At 45.7% G+C, this 21884-nt stretch overlaps 1 protein-coding gene across 1 annotated transcript in view; it reads right to left on the minus strand.

The window, feature by feature from the left end:
* The window catches only part of LOC120991098 (vomeronasal type-2 receptor 26-like), a 119171-nt gene extending 101518 nt beyond the window's left edge, over nt 1-17653 (minus strand). The window contains exons 1-3 of the mRNA XM_040419990.1: nt 17590-17653; nt 14449-14620; nt 13747-14038 (exon numbers count right to left, since the gene is read on the minus strand). Of these exons, the coding sequence (XP_040275924.1) occupies nt 13747-14038; nt 14449-14620; nt 17590-17653 (528 nt within the window). The remainder of the gene's footprint in view (nt 1-13746; nt 14039-14448; nt 14621-17589) is intronic.
* Between the last annotated feature and the right edge of the window lie 4231 nt (nt 17654-21884).

The following is a 21884-nucleotide window of genomic DNA, read 5'->3' on the forward strand; positions in this document are numbered from 1 at the left end:
TTGGGTGTATAGTACCACTGCTATACCTAGTAGGCCAGTTAAAAATAAAAATAAATTGTCATTTACATTTTCGGGTGAAATTAACCAATTTTTGGATGTATAGTACCACTGCTATACCTAGTAGGCCGGTTAAAAAAAAAGATTGTCATTAACATTTTCGGGTGAAATTCACAAATTTTTGGGTGTATAGTACCACTGCTATACCTAGTTGGCCGGTTAAAAATAATTAAAAAAAATTGGCAGTTACATCTTCTGGTGAAATTCAGCAATTCTTTGGTGGGATGTACCACTGCTATACACCCTGCAGCCGGTGTATTGTATGAACGTGTGTTTATCACGATTGGAGGGTTATATTTCCCAATGTTTTTGGGTGTATCCTAATTTAAAAAGATAAAAATACATTTTAAACCAAAAAGCAGTGTAGGCTACCTCCTCCTTCTCCACCGCCACCTACACCGCCACATCCACTGCCTCCTCAACCTCCTACTCCATATGGACCTGGTCCTCCTAGATCAAGATTATTATTTTTTATTTTTACGTATTTTATGTTATTTAAAGTCATTTCCCTATCCACATTTGTTTGCAGAGCACTTGCCATGCTCTTAACCACATTTTTACGACATTTGCAGCCCTCTAGCCCTCTCCTTGACATTTTTACAGCCATTTTAGCACTCAAAAGTTCGGAACATCATTGATTTCAATGGGGTTCGGGGTCAAGTTCGGGTCAAGTTAGGGTCACGAACTCGAACCTTTTTCCGAAGTTCGGCCGAACCCGTCGAACCCGAACATCCAAGTGTCCGCTCAACTCTACTCAGCAAAGTACGATGGTGTTGCATTGAAAGATCGTCTATTAAAAGGACCATATGGTCCTTCAGAGTGATGAAAGACACTTGAGAGTTGAGAACATGATGGAAAATTCCTCAAATTCATGTTTAACTCCTACCAAGAACATTGAATTATAGGTAATTTTGGTGGGAGTGTAGCTGGCCAGCTAAGACCTGTCCTAGGTTGCTAATATGGCTTACATGTTTATACAGCTAAGACCTGCCAATAACCTTAATACAGTTTACATGTTTATATGTCATAGACAAAAGCAGAGTTATTTACTATGACTTCATGTTTTGGATGTAATTTAACAGTCATATATTGTGTTCACAGAAGCAGAAAATATAGTATGCCTTTAAGATTCATTATATGAATGTAAGGTAAGCTCAAAGACACAGCAGACACAACAGAAAGCATAGATTTGCTGTTGTTACTGCCCAGGAGTCTTGACCAATCATAGTCAGCCTCACACTGAGCAGGAGTTTTGACCAATCACAGCCAGTCTCACACAAAGCATGTGTGGAAAATCCCCTTAGCTGGGATCATTATTCACCACAGAGAGGAGCTGAACAGTCACACAGTTCCAGTAAGAGTAAGAGTTTTATTGGAACAAGAGGCCAAAATAGGTATTTAGAACAGTTATATATAAGTTGTCCTATTGTTAATGTAGTGACAAGAATTGTATACTGAACTAGTTATATGTGTATTTTACAGTTCCACCAAACAAATTGCGAACTACAAATTGCGACCAAATTGCAAATTATATATTGTGCAAATTATAATGCAAATAGAAAGCAAACTAAGCACCAATCTGCAAACTGCTCAAAGCAATTGTATAGAGCAAACTGCAAACCAAGTAGAGCAAGTAGAACTATTGGTTAAACCTCAAATACACCTCTCAGAGAGATCATAAAGTGCTTAAATAACTTAAAGTGAGAGTACAGATACTCAAGAGAGAAATATATCCACCATTTTATGTTAAATGACAAGATTGAACAGTTGAACCACCATCTTATGCATACCGCCATTTTGCAATACTTTATTCATCACGTGTTTTGTACCTGGACTAACTGCTGCGGAGGCGGCAGTGTTATATATGAAGAAAAGTTGAAGTTAATAAAGAAGTTATTTCAAGCATTTGGTGTGCTCTTTAAACCTACTGTTTCCACGGAACGGCACTGGAAGAATTACAGAGTAACAGACAGTCTGGTTGGACTAAAAAGTTAGAGATATCAAAATTCTTCTAATGCCACAGCGCAAAAGGTACTTCATAGTGCTGCACCTGCCACAATAGCACCCGATGATGCGTTCCGGCCAGCCAATCACTGTAATGCCAGCAGCCAACATGGCTACAGCATTACAATGAATGGCAGTACTTACCTGCACATTTATTGGCTGCATAGCAGGCAACAAACGTGAGGGGAGGAGACTCGAGCATTGAGCTTGAGCACATACGGTATTCGACTGAATACCCCCATGTGCCGAGCATCGAGATGCTTGAGCCGAATTGGTGTTCGGCAGAGCATGCTCGATAAACACTACTTACAACTAGAGTTGAGCGAACACCTGGATGTTCGGGTTCGAGAAGTTCGGCCGAACTTCCCGGAAATGTTCGGGTTCGGGATCCGAACCCGATCCGAACTTCGTCCCGAACCCGAACCCCATTGAAGTCAATGGGGACCCGAACTTTTGGGCACTAAAAAGGCTGTAAAACAGCCCTGGAAAGAGCTAGAGGGCTGCAAAAGGCAGCAACATGTAGGTAAATCCCCTGCAAACAAATGTGGATAGGGAAATGAATTAAAATTAAAATAAAAAAAAATAAAAATGAACCAATATCAATTGGACAGAGGTCCCATAGCAGAGAATCTGGCTTCACGTCAGCAGAGAATCAGTCTCTTCATGCCATAGCAAAGAATCTGGCTTCATGTCAGCAGAGAATCAGTCTCTTCATGCCATAGCAGAGAATCTGGCTTCATGTCATAGCAGAGAATCAGGCTTCACGTCACCCACCACTGGAACAGGCCACTGTCACACATTTAGGCCCCGGCACCCAGACAGAGGAGAGCGGTCCCGTAACAGAGAATCTGGCCTTATGTCAGCGCAGAATCTGTCTTCATGTCATAGCAGAGAATCAAGCTTCACGTCACCCACCACTGGAACAGGCCACTGTCACACATTTAGGCCCCGGCACCCAGACAGAGGAGAGAGGTCCTGTAACAGAGAATCTGGCCTTATGTCAGCACAGAATCTGTCTTCATGTCATAGCAGAGAATCAGGCATCACGTCACCCACCACTGGAACAGGCCACTGTCACACATTTAGGCCCCGGCACCCAGGCAGAGGAGAGAGGTCCCGTAACAGAGAATCTGGCCTTATGTCAGCACAGAATCTGTCTTAATGTCATAGCAGAGAATCAGGCTTCACGTCACCCACCACTGGAACAGGCCACTGTCACACATTTAAGCCCAGGCACCCAGGCAGAGGAGAGAGGTCCCGTAACAGAGAATCTGGCCTTATGTCAGCGCAGAATCAGTCTTCATGTCATAGCAGAGAATCAAGCTTCACGTCACCCACCACTGGAACAGGCCACTGTCACACATTTAGGCCCCGGCACCCAGACAGAGGAGAGAGGTCCTGTAACAGAGAATCTGGCCTTATGTCAGCACAGAATCTGTCTTCATGTCATAGCAGAGAATCAGGCATCACGTCACCCACCACTGGAACAGGCCACTGTCACACATTTAGGCCCCGGCACCCAGAAAGAGGAGAGAGGTCCTGTAACAGAGAATCTGGCCTTATGTCAGCACATAATCTGTCTTCATGTCATAGCAGAGAATCAGGCATCACGTCACCCACCACTGGAACAGGCCACTGTCACAAATTTAGGCCCAGGCACCCAGGCAGAGGAGAGAGGTCCCGTAACAGAGAATCTGGCCTTATGTCAGCGCAGAATCTGTATTCATGTCATAGCAGAGAATCAGGCTTCACGTCACCCACCACTGGAACAGGCCACTGTCACACATTTAGGCCCAGGCACCCAGGCAGAGGAGAGAGGTCCCGTAACAGAGAATCTGGCCTTATGTCAGCGCAGAATCTGTATTCATGTCATAGCAGAGAATCAGGCTTCACGTCACCCACCAATGGAACAGGCCACTGTCACACATTTAGGCCCAGGCACCCAGGCAGAGGAGAGAGGTCCCGTAACAGAGAATCTGGCCTTATGTCAGCGCAGAATCAGTCTTCATGTCATAGCAGAGAATCAAGCTTCACGTCACCCACCACTGGAACAGGCCACTGTCACACATTTAGGCCCCGGCACCCAGACAGAGGAGAGAGGTCCTGTAACAGAGAATCTGGCCTTATGTCAGCACAGAATCTTTCTTCATGTCATAGCAGAGAATCAGGCATCACGTCACCCACCACTGGAACAGGCCACTGTCACACATTTAGGCCCAGGCACCCAGGCAGAGGAGAGAGGTCCCGTAACAGAGAATCTGGCCTTATGTCAGCACAGAATCTGTCTTAATGTCATAGCAGAGAATCAGGCTTCACGTCACCCACCACTGGAACAGGCCACTGTCACACATTTAGGCCCAGGCACCCAGGCAGAGGAGAGAGGTCCCGTAACAGAGAATCTGGCCTTATGTCAGCGCAGAATCTGTATTCATGTCATAGCATAGAATCAGGCTTTACGTCACCCACCACTGGAACAGGCCACTGTCACACATTTAGGCCCAGGCACCCAGGCAGAGGAGAGAGGTCCCGTAACAGAGAATCTGGCCTTATGTCAGCGCAGAATCTGTATTCATGTCATAGCAGAGAATCAGGCTTCACGTCACCCACCACTGGAACAGGCCACTGTCACACATTTAGGCCCCGGCACCCAGACAGAGGAGAGCGGTCCCGTAACAGAGAATCTGGCCTTATGTCAGCGCAGAATCTGTCTTCATGTCATAGCAGAGAATCAGGCTTCACGTCAGCCACCACTGGAACAGGCCACTGTCACACATTTAGGCCCAGGCACCCAGGCAGAGGAGAGAGGTCCTGTAACAGAGAATCTGGCCTTATGTCAGCGCAGAATCTGTATTCATGTCATAGCAGAGAATCAGGCTTCACGTCACCCACCACTGGAACAGGCCACTGTCACACATTTAGGCCCAGGCACCCAGGCAGAGGAGAAAGGTCCCGTAACAGAGAATCTGGCCTTATGTCAGCGCAGAATCAGTCTTCATGTCATAGCAGAGAATCAAGCTTCACGTCACCCACCACTGGAACAGGCCACTGTCACACATTTAGGCCCCGGCACCCAGACAGAGGAGAGAGGTCCTGTAACAGAGAATCTGGCCTTATGTCAGCACAGAATCTGTCTTCATGTCATAGCAGAGAATCAGGCATCACGTCACCCACCACTGGAACAGGCCACTGTCACACATTTAGGCTCAGGCACCCAGGCAGAGGAGAGAGGTCCCGTAACAGAGAATCTGGCCTTATGTCAGCACAGAATCTGTCTTAATGTCATAGCAGAGAATCAGGCTTCACGTCACCCACCACTGGAACAGGCCACTGTCACACATTTAGGCCCAGGCACCCAGGCAGAGGAGAGAGGTCCCGTAACAGAGAATCTGGCCTTATGTCAGCGCAGAATCTGTATTCATGTCATAGCAGAGAATCAGGCTTCACGTCACCCACCACTGGAACAGGCCACTGTCACACATTTAGGCCCAGGCACCCAGGCAGAGGAGAGAGGTCCCGTAACAGAGAATCTGGCCTTATGTCAGCGCAGAATCTGTATTCATGTCATAGCAGAGAATCAGGCTTCACGTCACCCACCACTGGAACAGGCCACTGTCACACATTTAGGCCCCGGCACCCAGACAGAGGAGAGCGGTCCCGTAACAGAGAATCTGGCCTTATGTCAGCGCAGAATCTGTCTTCATGTCATAGCAGAGAATCAGGCTTCACGTCAGCCACCACAGGAACAGGCCACTGTCACACATTTAGGCCCCGGCAACCAGGCAGAGGAGAGAGGTCCCGTAACAGAGAATCTGGCCTTATGTCAGCGCAGAATCTGTATTCATGTCATAGCAGAGAATCAGGCTTCACGTCACCCACCACTGGAACAGGCCACTGTCACACATTTAGGCCCCGGCACCCAGACAGAGGAGAGGTTCATTCAACTTTGGGTTGCCCCACAATATAATGGTAAAATGAAATTAAAAATAGTATTGAATGAGGAAGTGCCCTGGAGTAGAATAATATATTGTTAAGGGGAGGTAGTTAATATCTAATCTGCACAAGGGATGGACAGGTCCTGTGGGATCCATGCCTGGTTCATTTTTATGAACGTCAGCTTGTCCACATTGGCTGTAGACAGGCGGCTGCGTTTGTCTGTAATGACGCCCCCTGCCGTGCTGAATACACGTTCAGACAAAACGCTGGCCGCCGGGCAGGCCAGCACCTCCAAGGCATAAAAGGCTAGCTCTGGCCACGTGGACAATTTGGAGACCCAGAAGTTGAATGGGGCCGAACCATCAGTCAGTACGTGAAGGGGTGTGCACAGGTACTGTTCCACCATGTTAGTGAAATGTTGCCTCCTGCTAACACGTTCCGTATCTGGAGGTGGTGCAGTTAGCTGTGGCGTGGTGACAAAACTTTTCCACATCTCTGCCATGCTAACCCTGCCCTCAGAGGAGCTGGCCGTGACACAGCTGCGTTGGCGACCTCTTGCTCCTCCTCTGCCTTCGCCTTGGGCTTCCACTGGTTCCCCTGTGACATTTGGGAATGCTCTCAGTAGCTCGTCTACCAACGTGCGCTTGTACTCGCGCATCTTCCTATCACGCTCCAGTGTAGGAAGTAAGGTGGGCACATTGTCTTTGTACCGGGGATCCAGCAGGGTGGCAACCCAGTAGTCTGCACACGTTAAAATGTGGGCAACTCTGCTGTCGTTGCGCAGGCACTGCAGCATGTATTCGCTCATGTGTGCCAGGCTGCCCAGAGGTAAGGACAAGCTGTCCTCTGTGGAAGGCGTATCGTCATCGTCCTGTGTTTCCCCCCAGCCACGCACCAGTGATGGGCCCGAGCTGCTTTGGGTGCCACCCCGCTGTGAACATGCTTCATCCTCATCCTCCTCCATCTCCTCCTCATCCTCGTCCTCCTCGTCCTCCAGTAGTGGGCCCTGTCTGGCCACATTTGTACCTGGCCTCTGGTGTTGCAAAAAACCTCCCTCTGAGTCACTTTGAAGAGACTGGCCTGAAAGTGCTAAAAATGACCCCTCTTCCTCCTCTTCCTCCTGGGCCACCTCCTCTTCCATCATCGCCCTAAGTGTTTTCTCAAGGAGACATAGAAATGGTATTGTAACGCTGATAACGGCGTCATCGCCACTGGCCATGTTGGTGGAGTACTCGAAACAGCGCAACAGGGCACACAGGTCTCGCATGGAGGCCCAGTCATTGGTGGTGAAGTGGGTCTGATCCGCAGTGCGACTGACCCGTGCGTGCTGCAGCTGAAACTCCACTATGGCCTGCTGCTGCTCGCACAGTCTGTCCAGCATATGCAAGGTGGAGTTCCACCTGGTGGGCACGTCGCATATGAGGCGGTGAGCGGGAAGGCCGAAGTTACGCTGTAGCGCAGACAGGCGAGCAGCGGCAGGGTGTGAACGCCGGAAGCGCGAACAGACGGCCCGCACTTTATGCAGCAGCTCTGACATGTCGGGGTAGTTGCGAATGAACTTCTGCACCACCAAATTCAGCACATGCGCCAGGCAAGGGATGTGCGTCAAACCGGCTAGTCCCAGAGCTGCAACGAGATTTCGCCCATTATCGCACACCACCAGGCCGGGCTTGAGGTTCACCGGCAGCAACCACTCGTCGGTCTGTTGTTCTATACCCCGCCACAACTCCTGTGCGGTGTGGGGCCTGTCCCCCAAACATATGAGTTTCAGAATGGCCTGCTGACGTTTACCCCGTGCTGTGCTGAAGTTGGTGGTGAAGGTGTGTGGCTGACTGGATGAGCAGGTGGAAGAAGAGGAGGAGGAAGCTGAGTAGGAGGAGGAGGAGACAGGAGGCAAAGAATGTTGCCCTGCGATCCTTGGCGGCGGAAGGACGTGCGCCAAATAGCTCTCCGCCTGGGGCCCAGCCGCCACTACATTTACCCAGTGTGTAGTTAGGGAGATATAGCGTCCCTGGCCGTGCATACTGGTCCACGTATCTGTGGTTAGGTGGACCTTGCCACAGATGGCGTGGCGCAGTGCACACTTGATTTTATCGGACACTTGTTTGTGCAGGGAAGGCACGGCTCTCTTAGAGAAGTAGTGGCGGCTGGGAACAACATATTGTGCGACAGCAAGTGACATGAGCTGTTTGAAGCTGTGTGTGTCCACCAGCCTAAATGACAGCATTTCATAGGCCAGTAGTTTAGAAATGCTGGCATTCAGGGCCAGGGATCGAGGGTGGCTAGGTGAGAATTTACGCTTTCTCTCAAATGTTTGTGAGATGGAGAGCTGAACGCTGCCGTGTGACATGGTTGAGATGCTTGGTGACGCAGGTGGTGGTGTTGGTGGTACATCCCATGTTTGCTGGGCGGCAGGTGCCAACGTTCCTCCAGAGGCAGAGGAAGAGGCCGAGGCGGCGGCAGCAGCAGCAGAAGAGGCCGAGGCGGCGGCAGCAGCAGAAGAGGCCGAGGCGGCAGCAGCAGAAGAGGTAGCAGGGGGAGCCTGAGTGACTTCCTTGTTTTTAAGGTGTTTACTCCACTGCAGTTCATGCTTTGCATGCAGGTGCCTGGTCATGCAGGTTGTGCTAAGGTTCAGAACGTTAATGCCTCGCTTCAGGCTCTGATGGCACAGCGTGCAAACCACTCGGGTCTTGTCGTCAGCACATTGTTTGAAGAAGTGCCATGCCAGGGAACTCCTTGAAGCTGCCTTTGGGGTGCTCGGTCCCAGATGGCGGCGGTCAGTAGCAGGTGGAGTCTCTTGGTGGCGGGTGTTCTGATTTTGCCCACTGCTCCCTCTTTTGCTACGCTGTTGGCTCGGTCTCACCACTGCCTCTTCCTCCGAACTCTGAAAGTCAGTGGCACGACCTTTATTCCATGTGGGGTCTAGGACCTCATCATCCCCTGCATCGTCTTCCACCCAGTCTTGACCCCTGACCTCCTGTTCAGTCTGCACACTGCAGAAAGACGCAGCAGTTGGCACCTGTGTTTCGTCATCATCAGAGACGTGCTGAGGTGGTATTCCCATGTCCTCATCATCAGGAAACATAAGTGGTTGTGCGTTAGTGCATTCTATCTCTTCCACCCCTGGTGAAGGGCTAGGTGGATGCCCTTGGAAAACCCTGGCAGCAGAGTTTTCAAACAGCATAAGAGACTGCTGCATAACTTGAGGCTCAGACAGTTTCCCTGATATGCATGGGGGTGATGTGACAGACTGATGGGCTTGGTTTTCATGCGCCATCTGTGAGCTTTCTGCAGAAGACTGGGTGGGAGATAATGTGAACGTGCTGGATGCACTGTCGGCCACCCAATTGACTAATGCCTGTACCTGCTCAGGCCTTACCATCCTTAGAACGGCATTGGGCCCCACCAAATATCCCTGTAAATTCTGGCGGCTACTGGGACCTGAGGTAGTTGGTTCACTAGGACGTGTGGCTGTGGCAGAACGGCCACGTCCTCTCCCAGCACCAGAGGGTCCACTAACACCACCACGACCATGTCCACGCCCGCGTCCGCGTCCCTTATTAGATGTTTTCCTCATTGTTCCCGTTCACCACAATTTTGAGAATGGCAAATTTGGGAATGCTTTTTCAACCCAGAACAAAAAGTCTGCTTTGACGGTCACTACAAATAACTTGACCAGTTAAAACTGTGCAGATTTGGTTGAATAGAGATGTGAGACCTGTTTTTTTTTGCGCTGTGTGACAGTTAAAGGTTTAATCACAGAATGACACTTCTATCAGCACGCTAGCGTGTGTCTTAGGTTTTTCTGAATGATACTATCAATAACTTCAATGGAAGATTTTCTTTTTGGGATAGATTTCAAGTAGGCCTGAAATACCACAAACTAGTTATTTTCAGAATGGCAAATTTGGGAATGCTTTTTCAACCCAGAACAAAAAGTCTGCTTTGACGGTCACTACAAATAACTTGACCAGCTAAAACTGTGCAGATTTGGTTGAATAGAAATGTCAGGTCTATTTTTTAGGCGCTGGGTGACAGGCTCAACTTGCCCCTGATGTAATATATGGCCAAAAAATAACCAGACTGTTGATGGTTAAATGCACTTCGGTGACACAGGCTCAGCCTGCAGCTGATGTAGTATATGGCCAAAAAATAATCAGACTGTTGATGGTTAAATGCACTTGGGTGACACAGGCTCAGCCTGCAGCTGCTGTAGTATATGGCCAAAAAATAACCAGACTGTTGATGGTTAAATGCACTTCGGTGACACAGGCTCAGCCTGCAGCTGATGTAGGATATAGCACAAAATAACCACACTATCGATGGTTAAATACACTTGGTGATAGCTCGTGCTGGCGCACCACAAGTCACAAAATGGCCGCCGATCACCCCAGAAAAAAAGTGATCTAAAAACGCTCTGGGCAGCCTCAAAAAAGTGAGCAAGTCAATAATAGCACTTCAATGATCCACAGCTGCAGATCGATCACAGAATGAAGTCTTTTGGAGGAGTTAATCTGCCTAATCTCGCCCTAACGTCGCAGCTGCAACCTCTCCCTATACTGATCATAGCAGAGTGACGTGCGGCGCTACGTGACTCCAGCTTAAATAGAGGCTGGGTCACATGGTGCACTGGCCAATCACAGCCATGCCAATAGTAGGCATGGCTGTGATGGCCTCTTGGGCCAAGTAGTATGACGCTTGTTGATTGGCTGCTTTGCAGCCTTTCAAAAAGCGCCAAGAAAGCGCCGAACACCGAACCCGAACCCGGACTTTTACGAAAATGTTCGGGTTCGGGTCCGTGTCACGGACACCCCAAAATTCGGTACGAACCCGAACTATACAGTTCGGGTTCGCTCATCCCTACTTACAACCTATGAGGAGATATGGGTGACACAAAAAGTAAAAAGTGTTTGTTTAGTACCATGGCCTGGTCATCTTAACGAAATTAGGGAGCAGATATAAAGCTAAATGAGCCACCACCAGCCAATATTTGTAGTGTTTTTAAGTTCATGGGGTGTGGTGGATAGTATTTGATGATGGATCAGGTTTAGAAGAATAATGATGAAGTGTGGTGATGGCTGAATGAAGAAGAGTTTTATTAATGGATGTGATAGGCCACCCCAAAAAAGATGAGTTTTTATGGAGCTATTGAAACTGTGTATGTTGTGAAATAACCTAATTGTTTGGGGTAGGGCATTCCAGAGAACTGGTGAAGCCCAGGAGAAGTCTTAGAGAGTGAGATATTCAGATTTTGGTGGATGTTAGTTGTAAGTCATTGGCTGAATGGAGACATGATTAGAGTGGTAGACAGAAATTAGGGAGGAGTTGTAGAGGGGTATAGCACTGTGGAAAGCTTTGTGGATGAGAATGATCAGTTTATATTGAATCCTGTGCTGTATGGGCAACCAGCTCAATGACTTGCACAGGACAGAGACATTGGGGTAGCTCTTAGAGAGAAAGATTAGCCTGGCTGCTGCATTAAAGGGATTCTGTCAGCAAGATTATGCCTATAGAGCCAACTACAGGTTATGGGAGGTTTCCTATAGAATGTCAGAAATATACCATTGTCGAACTTATGATTGCTATATATATATATATATATATATATATATACAGTACAGACCAAAAGTTTAGACACACCTTCTCATTCAAAGAGTTTTCTTTATTTTCATGACTATGAAGGCATCAAAACTATGAATTAACACATGTGGAAATATATACATAACAAACAAGTGTGAAACAACTGAAAATATGTCATATTCTAGGTTCTTCAAAGTAGCCACCGTTTGCTTTGATTACTGCTTTGCACACTTTTGGCATTCTCTTGATGAGCTTCAAGAGGTAGTCCCCTGAAATGGTCTTCCAACAGTCTTGAAGGAGTTCCCAGAGATGCTTAGCACTTTTTGGCCCTTTTGCCTTCACTCAGCTCACCCCAAACCATCTCGATTAGGTTCAGGTCCGGTGACTGTGGAGGCCAGATCATATGGCGCAGCACCCCATCACTCTACTTCATGGTCAAATAGCCCTTACTTTCAAAGTTTTCCCAATTTTTCGGCTGACTGACTGACCTTCATTTCTTAAAGTAATGATGGCCACTCGTTTTTCTTTACTTAGCTGCTTTTTTCTTGCCATAATACAAATTCTAAAAGTCTATTCAGTAGGACTATCAGCTGTGTATCCACCTGACTTCTCCTCAACGCAACTGATGGTCCCAACCCCATTTATAAGGCAAGAAATCCCACTTATTAAACCTGACAGGGCACACCTGTGAAGTGGAAACCATTTCAGGGGACTACCTCTTGAAGCTCATCAAGAGAATGCCAAGAGTGTGCAAAGCAGTAATCAAAGCAAAAGGTGCCTACTTTGAAGAACCTAGAATATCACATATTTTCAGTTGTTTCACACTTGTTTGTTATGAATATAATTCCACATGTGTTAATTCATAGTTTTGATGCCTTCAGTGTGAATCTACAATTTTCATAATCATGAAAATAAAGAAAACTCTTTAAATGAGAAGGTGTGTCCAAACTTTTGGTCTGTACTGTAGATCCCTGAATGTGTGATAAGTAGGAGTGTGCTGGGATGGATGAGGATTTGTGACTGTTGAGGGAGTTAGTAAAGTCAGAAACCAAACAGAGGCGGAGGAAGACTGGGTCAAGTGTATTACCCTCTTTATGTTTCTGGGAGTTAGTAACAGGCCAAGACAGGAGGATAGAATCTGAGAGACAGATGGGGAGATAGGGCTGTCTATAGGTATCTTAAAGTTGCCCACGTTGAGAGTTGGTAATTTTGAGGACGGGAAGTTTTGCATCCAGGCAGCAAAGTAATCCAGAAACTGGGTGGGTGAGCTGCTACTCTGTGGAAGAGAGGATAAAAGAGTACAAGGGTGTGGACCTCAAAAGATGGGAATAAGAGTGATGGTACTGGGCGAATGACCTGGAAAGTGCATTGTGGGGAAAGAAGTATGCAGACTTCACCAATCTGTCTGTTGTTAGGTCTGGGGGTATGAGAAAAGTTTTAGCTGCCATAAGAAAGAGAAGCAGGGAAGGCAGTGCCAGATTTCTGAATCCAAGTTTCATTGAGGGCCAGCAGGTTAAGAGAATTAGTAAGAAAAAAGTCATAAATACAGGAAAGTTTGTTGCACTCAGATAGTGGGTTCCAGAACAGACAGTTAAAAGAGGGAAGAGATGACACAACAAATGTTGATAAGGTTCGTATTGTTTCTATGTCAGATGGGGAAGGGGTTAGGCGAGATATGCCCTGAAGCTATAAGCAAAGGCATGAAGAGAAAGAGCAAATGATTCTGTGATTTGTAAGAGTGCTTCTTGTGCTGCACCCTGGGACATGATAGGTTAATATTCTCTGGAAGCTGTATAAAGCATCTGAGCTATATATAGGTGAGGGAAAAAGAGAAAGTCTGAGGGGTAACATGACGGTTATTGTGGAGGAAAAGAGTACATTATAAAATGGACAGAAAGACAATGAAGATACTGTAGTTAATGAAGAGTGTGAAAATGCGTATATGCATCTCTCATGGCCTACCTGTCTCCTGCCATGTTTAACTGCCTGACAGTTGTCAACGACAACATTTTGCACAAGGAGACCATGCCAACCTCTCACGACTGAGTGAACAAAATACATAACTCTTAAACATGACCATATATTCTGCAATATAGTGTAGGAGTCACCCTTAATTTGTATCTACATCAGTATTTTGAAGATGTTGGTTTATACCACGGAGATGCCACTAACCTGTGTAATCTTATATAGACTGAGGAATTCTATCAGGGCTCTATTGATATCAGATCCAGGATTAGTCACAAAAGCAGCCACTTCTCCATCATCCACACAGGAGTAATTTGGAGCCTCCTCGTCTTTTCCAGACATTATTTGCATGGCAGACTTCAGAGATTTCCTTGAACTTCCACATGTGTCAAATATTTTATAGCCAAGAGTAATATTGGGCAGAAGGTCGAGATCTTTGTTAATCTCATCAATAGCAAAAATGAAAGCCAAAATGTTTCTATATGGATCAACTTGAATTCTGAAATACGTACAATATCATGAGTGTAAGGAGATAGATCATTAACACAATATACAAAGCATTATTTACATTCCATTTACAGCTTTGGTTCAATGGTTCCTGATAAGGTCAAATGATGAGGGCATGGGAATTTAATGTGGTGACCTTACCCTATGGCCACATTCACACTGCAACATTTTTGAAAATAAAAGAAAAAATGTGTAATAGAAAGGTTTGCACCTTCTTTAGGACCCTCCTGGTTTTGGAATAAAAATAACAATGCAAATTACTGATCACAGTGAAGGTCTGATATGGATTCTATGTGTCGCTGACACATATGATGTATGATGTCTCTGTCAGGCACTGAATTATTCCCTAAAAGCAATGCAATCATTTACAATATATACAGTGTGGTGAAAACATCTACTAACTCTGTACAGTAAAGGAATAAACAACTATCTTTAGAAAATACAGGAAGACTCATAGTGTCCACATGAGCAGAAATCAGCCCTCCGATAATGATGTCTCCTTTCTGATAATATTTGTATTCAAACTCAACTCTCAGGTTTGTCAGGCTACATGATGAGGATCGCTGCCCAGAAACTGTAACAGGTAGAAAGATAATGAACAGATAAGATAAGGAGTACGTGGGAGACCAATCCATGACCCATGAGATCTTCTCCTGCAGTCTGGTCACTAACAGCTCCACAGAACCTCAGCACAGAGGAGAGATGACAGTCAGCAGCTGCTTATATTCATTGCCTGGGACTGATTTACATCAAGATATTGCACAGGAGAATTGTTAGGAACTGTAAAAATAATCCTAAGAAAGATTATGTGAAAAATATGTCAGTGTGCTTTATTTATTCCAACCATAGATTTTCTTCAAGCACTTTGAAATCCATTAAAAATGTAAGCACAGTGCATAGATCTGCTAAGGGTACTTTCACACCAGCCGAATAGTGGCCTCTGGTTGCAATAGTAGTGGCAGCAGTAGTAGCACAATATGGAACAGATGTGGCAGGAGATGTGTGTGTGGCTGTTTAGGGGTAGTAGTAGTAGTAGTAATAGCAGTGGCCCTGTGTAGCGGTAATGGTAACCGCAATAGGGGGTTAGCAGCAGAGAGTAGAAGCTGTGGTGGTGGCGGCAGAAGCAGATACTGTATATGGTACAGAACATGATGGTAAGCAGGCAGACAGCAACAGTGACACGATGGGGCAGATCTATTTATCGGCCACAGCCAGAGGAGTGTGAAAATCATTGCAGATCTAATCCTCATTCATTTTGACAAAACTGCTGTTATGGACACTGGTGTAGTAACCAGGAACGGGTACACTGACGCCACTTATGCAGTTGGCCAGGATACGGGTGGATAATAGTTTGTATTTGTTCGTGACGCCAATTCCAGCGTGCGCAGGGTATTACCCCAGGGCCCTTCCAAGGTGTTACAACGCATGTCCCAGATTAGGAATGCCAGAGTGGTGTAAGGGCCTATAATGTCTCTATAGGGTAGTGGTAATTGTGTCAATGGTGTCTCCTACCTGGGTACGGCTGGACTCCTGGCTCACTTGCAATAAATTTTAGTGTAGTGATAGTAGGAGTAATAGAGGAATTTTGCAGCAGAAATGATGTCCACACTTTTAGATGAAGTTCAAACGTTTCTTTACTGAAGATAACTTGTATCCACGCAGTATACAGCTTTGGTCTCTGGTCCCAGCAGGTTTTGGCAATGGTTGGCAGGAATAAATGCTACTGCTTTAATCTGTGGGGAGCTTGCAGAATAAGTCATCTGCTCAGTAGCTCTGTAACTATGGCAGGAATTAATCTTCTGCACTTTTCTGTAACTTCTGCTTTATGGGGATAGACTAGCTGAGGAGGAATGGCTTCTCCTAGGTCTTTGGACTTAACTCTCAGATGATTTCTCAGGGGATGCTTTCTTCCTGGAACTCTGGAGGTTGTCTGCTTTCTTCTTCCACCTGAGGCTGAAGATTCTCAGCCTGGGTATTTGATCAGGTCTCAGGCGAGACAAGATTCTCGCTGTCTTCCCTATGCAGGGGATCTCCTGAAGGCTATCACACAGCCTTCCCCCAGCAGGGGGGAGGCTACACTGAATCTAACTTCCTTCTCCAACCATACTGCAGGATGTGGGAACAGCCCACACCTCCACAGAGGGGGAGCTAAGCTGGAATAATCCATTCCAGCCTAGATACACTAAACTGTAACTAGTACCTGGCCAATGCATTGCTGCCACCTGCTGATAAACCTGGAGAATTACAGTAACAATTTACATTTAACATGGTTTTACATGCACATTTGTGAAAATATAATACACATTACATCAGATGACAGTGTAAAGGTTTTTAGCAGATAGTAGCGGGGTAGAGGCGTGTAGTAACACAACTCTGGGGTGTTACACTGGCAGAAGACAACTTTGTCATAATGCCCCCTGCCATGCTAAAAAAAAAACTTCCCGTGATGACATTTGAGGCTAGCCAAGATAGTACAGTGAGAAAATACTGGACCATTTCAGACCAGTGTTCCAGTCTGCCTGCTCAGAATTCTATAAGGTCAGGTAATGGGGTATGCACCGGAAAATGGTCACAGTCCAAGTAGGACTGAACCTGGATGTTGAGGCAGTATATCTCAGTTTGCTGATTTGCATCAGTCTAGCGCGGCACACAAAAAATTGCTGATGTTGCTGATACTAAAGTGGCTGCTGGTGTGGCTTCTACTGCTTGTGGTAACAAAGACAGTGTGAGGTGTTTGGCTCTGTCGGGGGGCGAAGAGGGTCTTCAGACACGTGGGTGCCATGCATCTGTTCGTGAAAAGCTGCTTTAAGCTACATACACAGTGTTTGCTGGTAATAAAGTGATTTGGCCTCCCTTTCTGCAACAGAAAACATTCTCCAATTTTGCTTTGACAGTGAGGATCTAAAAGCATGACTATCCAGTAATCATCAGATTGCTTTATTTGAATAATATGCCTTTCATTACATAAGAAAGGAAGCATACAGCTTGCCATTCTGGCTAGCGTACCCGAGGACCCAGTTCTTCCTGGCTCCACCCACCACTGAGATGATTGGTTACAGAGGAGGGTGCCATCATTATCATCGTAATCCTCCTACTCTTCAATCACCTCCTCCTTTTCCTCCAGTGGCAGCTCCTCATCCTCCTCCTCTTCCTCCATCCCTTGCATCGGTGTAAGTGTCTGCTCTAAGATAAATATGATGGTGATGACATTGTTAATGCCACAGTCGTCTCTACTGACAAATTTTGTGGCCATTTTAAAGGGCCTGAGTACATGACTGGCATCTTTGATGATCTGTTTTTGCAGACTTTGTGGAACCACTGTGCATCAAACTGGAAAACACCATAAGGGTGGAATCCAGATTGAAGGCAGCTGACTTACAGGACAGGACAAACACATGGACTTGGAGCTTGTTCAAACTTGGGGCAAGAATACAGCAACCCAAACATACAGAGACATGGGCATAAAACTTGTTCAGACTTCAATCTAGTCTTCCAAAACCCACACATACAGAAAACACACAAGACAATCACTTCCAAACATACGATAGTTAGCAATCACACATGTGATGGCTCCAGAAACAGGCTTCTGATACTCAGAAGCAGCCATTGTTACACAGGAGCATGAATAGTCATACATAGTGATGGACGAACATCGGCCAGGACAGTCCGGGAACGCGATCGCGTGAACGCGATCAAATGTTCGCGAACCACAAGTTTGCGGCGGGCCCCATTCACTTTAATGGCAGGTGAACCTGTAAAACCTTCAGCTCAAATTTGCAGCCACCGAAATACTTAGTAGAAGTGTACAAATAGTCCCACAACATGGGCAGTGACATACTAGAGAGGGATCAACAAAAAATATGTATCTTAATCAGGAGACATTTTTATGTGTCTTAAAGGGAAATTCTCTGGAATGTGCCCTGTTGGAGCCTAGAAGTTTTTTATTTTAGGCCACGAGGGTACGGGCCTTAAAAATTAGGCATTCACCTGACATAAAAGAAATTATGATTATGTGTTTCGAGGTACATTATGCAGTCATTTGATAAAAATTTTACTGTAGGCCACTGGACTACAGGCTCCAAACATTAGGAATTCACCTGACAGAAAAGATTAAGTGATTTTGTGGCCGGAGGTATATTACATGGTCAATGGATATCAATTTTACTGCAGGCCAGTACAAATAAAGGTTAAATACATATGTTTAAAAGAACTAAAAATATAAAATTGGATTAAAAACATGGCTAACGAAATCCCCCCTCTTGAAAAATACCCTAATGATAATAGTTGAAATTCGATAACACGTGTTCGTCACTGGTGTTAAATTCTTCAGAGGCCGCAACAATTATTCATTCACCGTATAGAAAAGAACAAGTAAGTATGTGGCTGGAGGTAGATTACACGGTCATTGGATATCAATTTTCCAGCAGGCCAGTGTACTACAGGCCCCAAAAATTATGCATTCAACGTTCATAAAAGAACAAGTAAGTATGTGGCTTGAGGTAGATTACACAGTCATTGGATATCAATTTTCCAGCAGGCCAGTGTACTACAGGTCCCAAAAATTATGCATTTAGCATACATAAAAGAGCAAGTAAGTATGTGGCTGGAGGTAGATTACACGATCATTGGATATAAATTTTTCAGCAGGCCAGTGTACTACAGGTCCAAAAAATTATGCATTCAGCGTACATAAAAGAACAAGTAAGTATGTGGCTGGAGGTAGATTACACGGTCATTGGATATCAATTTTCCAGCAGGCCAGTGTACTACAGGTCCCAAAAATTATGCATTCAGCATACATAAAAGAACAAGTAAGTATGTGGCTGGAGGTAGATTACACGGTCATTGGATATCAATTTTCCAGCAGGCCAGTGTACTATAGGCCCCAAAAATTATGCATTCAGCGTACATAAAAGAACAAGTAAGTATGTGGCTGGAGGTAGATTACACGATCATTGGATATAAATTTTTCAGCAGGCCAGTGTACTACAGGTCCAAAAATTATGCATTCAGCATACATAAAAGAAAAAGTAAGTATGTGGCTGGAGGTAGATTACACGGTCATTGGATATCAATTTTCCAGCAGGCCAGTGTACTATAGGCCCCAAAAATTATGCATTCAGCGTACATAAAAGAACAAGTAAGTATGTGGATGGAGGTAGATTACACGGTCATTGGATATAAATTTTACAGCAGGCCAATGTACTGCAGGCCCCAAAAATTATGCATTTAGCGTAGATAAAAGAACAAGTAAGTATGTGGCTTGAGGTAGATTACACGGTCATTAAATATCAATTTTCCAGCAGGCCAGTGTACTACAAGCCCCAATAATTATGCATTCAGCGTACATAAAAGAACAAGTAAGTATGCGGCTGAAGGTAGATTAAACGATCAATGGATATCAATTTTACTGAAGGCCAGTACAAATAGAGGTCAAATACATATGTTTAAAAGAACTAAAAATATAAAATTGGATTAAAAACATGGCTAACGAAATCCCCCCCTCTTGAAAAAACCCTAATGATAATAGTTGAAACACGTGGTTGTCACAGGTGTTGAATTCCTCCGATGCCCAAAACATTAGGCATTCAACGGACAGAAAATACCTTTTATGAGCTGTATTTACCTAAGACAGGGACCAATATTTGTTCTGGGTGGCTGATATTTGTGGGCTGTCATGAGGAAATTCAATTAAACGTGGTCGTCACAGGTGTTGAATTCCTCCGAGATCCATGCCTCAATCATTTTTAGAAATGTGAGGTAGTCCACACTGTCGTGAGCTAGGCGAGTGCGCTTATCAGTCACGATCCCCCATGCTGCACTGAACGTCCTTTCGGACAGGACACTGGACAAGGGGCAAGCCAAGAGTTCCATGGCAAATTGTGCCACAGGTCAAGCCTGCACACCCAGTAGTCCAGGGGTTCCTCGCTTCTCATAGCGTACACATCGGCCGTTAACCCGATGTAGTCGGACACCTGTCGGTCTAGGCGTTCCCTGAGGCTAGATCCGGAGGGCAGCTGTCGATGGGTTGGCTGCAAGAATGATTTGGTAATGATGCTGGTAACATGTCTGCCATTTTGGGTTTGTACCGGGGGTCTAAGTACGTTGCCACCCAGTACTGATCCTTGCCCTTTATGCTTTTTATAAGGGGGTCCCTCTTTAAACAGTGGAGCATGAAGGCCCCCATTTGCAATAAAATGGAAGCGGTGGAGTGGCCTGGCTCCTGCTCATCATCCAGGATAATGTCGTCCTCGGTCTCCTCCCTCCAGCTACGGACAACACCAGAAATCCCAGAAAAGTTTAAAGCATGCTCTTCTTGTTCCTCCTCCTCCGCCCTGGCACCATCCTCCTCTGACTCCTCTACAGACTCCTGTTGACTTGTCTCAGATGGAGTAGCCCCCCTTGGGAATTCATCCAGCATTGCAACTTCCTCATCTTCCTGCTCCTGCTCCTTGTTGGCTTGATCAATGACATGACGCAATGCACGCTCCAGAAAGAAGGCGTAAGGTACGATGTCATTGACTGCTGCAGAGTTCGTACAGATAGTCGTTAACTGCATGTTTCTGCTGGAGCAGCCTATCAAGCATATACAAGGTGGAGTTCCAGTGCGTTGGGCAGTCACAAATCAGACGTCTGTCAGGCAGGTGGTGACGCCGCTGAACGTCAGCAAGGCAAGCTATGGCTGTGTAAGATCTTCTAAAATGGCCAGGGATTTTCCTGGCCTGCCGCAAGACGTCCTGGCAACGAATCGCTGCACAACTAAGTTCAAGACGTGTGCCATGCACAGTATGTGTGTCATTTTGCCCTTTTTCAGCGCGTTCAGCAGATTGGTCACCGTTGTCGCACACCACTTTACCAACTGTCAAATTGAGCGGGGTTAGATACTGATCAGCCTGTGACCGCAAAGCTGAAAGGAGTGCAGGATCGGTGTGGCTCTTGAATTCCAGGCACAACAGCCGCAGCACAGCATGGCAACGTCTCACCTGGCACGTGGAATAGGTTCTGGGGAGCTTGGGGGGTACAGTGGAAGAGGCGGTAGCAGTGGAAAAAGAGGAGTCAGCTGAGGAGGAGACGGAGGATTGAGTAGAAGGAGGAGAAGAAGAAGCAGGTCTGCATGCAATCCATGGTGATAACACCAAATCCACACGGGTGGCATGGGTTCATGCTTTTCGGACGTCAGAAGGTTCACCCAGTGGGCAGTAAAAGTTATGTACCTTCCCTGTCCATGTTTGCTAATACCACGTGTCTGTGGTCAGATGTATCTTTGCAACGACACTGTGTGCCAGAGATACATTCACTTGCCGCTGAACGTGGCCATATACACTCTGTTCCAAATTATTATGCAAATTATATTTTTCTCATTTACCTAAATCATTGATGTATATAACAGTCAGCATAATTCTTATGTTATCAACTATTAAGAGTACAATTCAAATTTGATTGAACAAACCTCCTAATGATAACAGTATTTTTTTTAAACATAAAAAACTTACAATGCAATGTTCCAAATTATGACGCACAGTAAGTTTCAAAACACTTCATAGATTGTAAAGTACTGAAAATTGTAATTTGTTCTGTTTGCAGCATATTTACTGAAATTAAAAGCTATTTCAATCAAACTTTTAAAAACATTTAAACTTTTTAACTCCTTAAGGACACGGCCATATTTCACCTTAAGGACCAGGCCATTTTTTGCAAATCTGACCAATGTCACTTTAAGTGTGAATAACTTTAAAAACGCTTTTACTTATCCAGGCCATTCTAAGACTGTTTTTTCATCACATATTGTACTTCATGACACTGGTAATATGGAGTAAAAAAAAATCATTTTTGATTAT

Source organism: Bufo bufo, chromosome 2 (genome assembly GCF_905171765.1).
Source record: "Bufo bufo chromosome 2, aBufBuf1.1, whole genome shotgun sequence".
Taxonomy (NCBI): domain Eukaryota; kingdom Metazoa; phylum Chordata; class Amphibia; order Anura; family Bufonidae; genus Bufo; species Bufo bufo.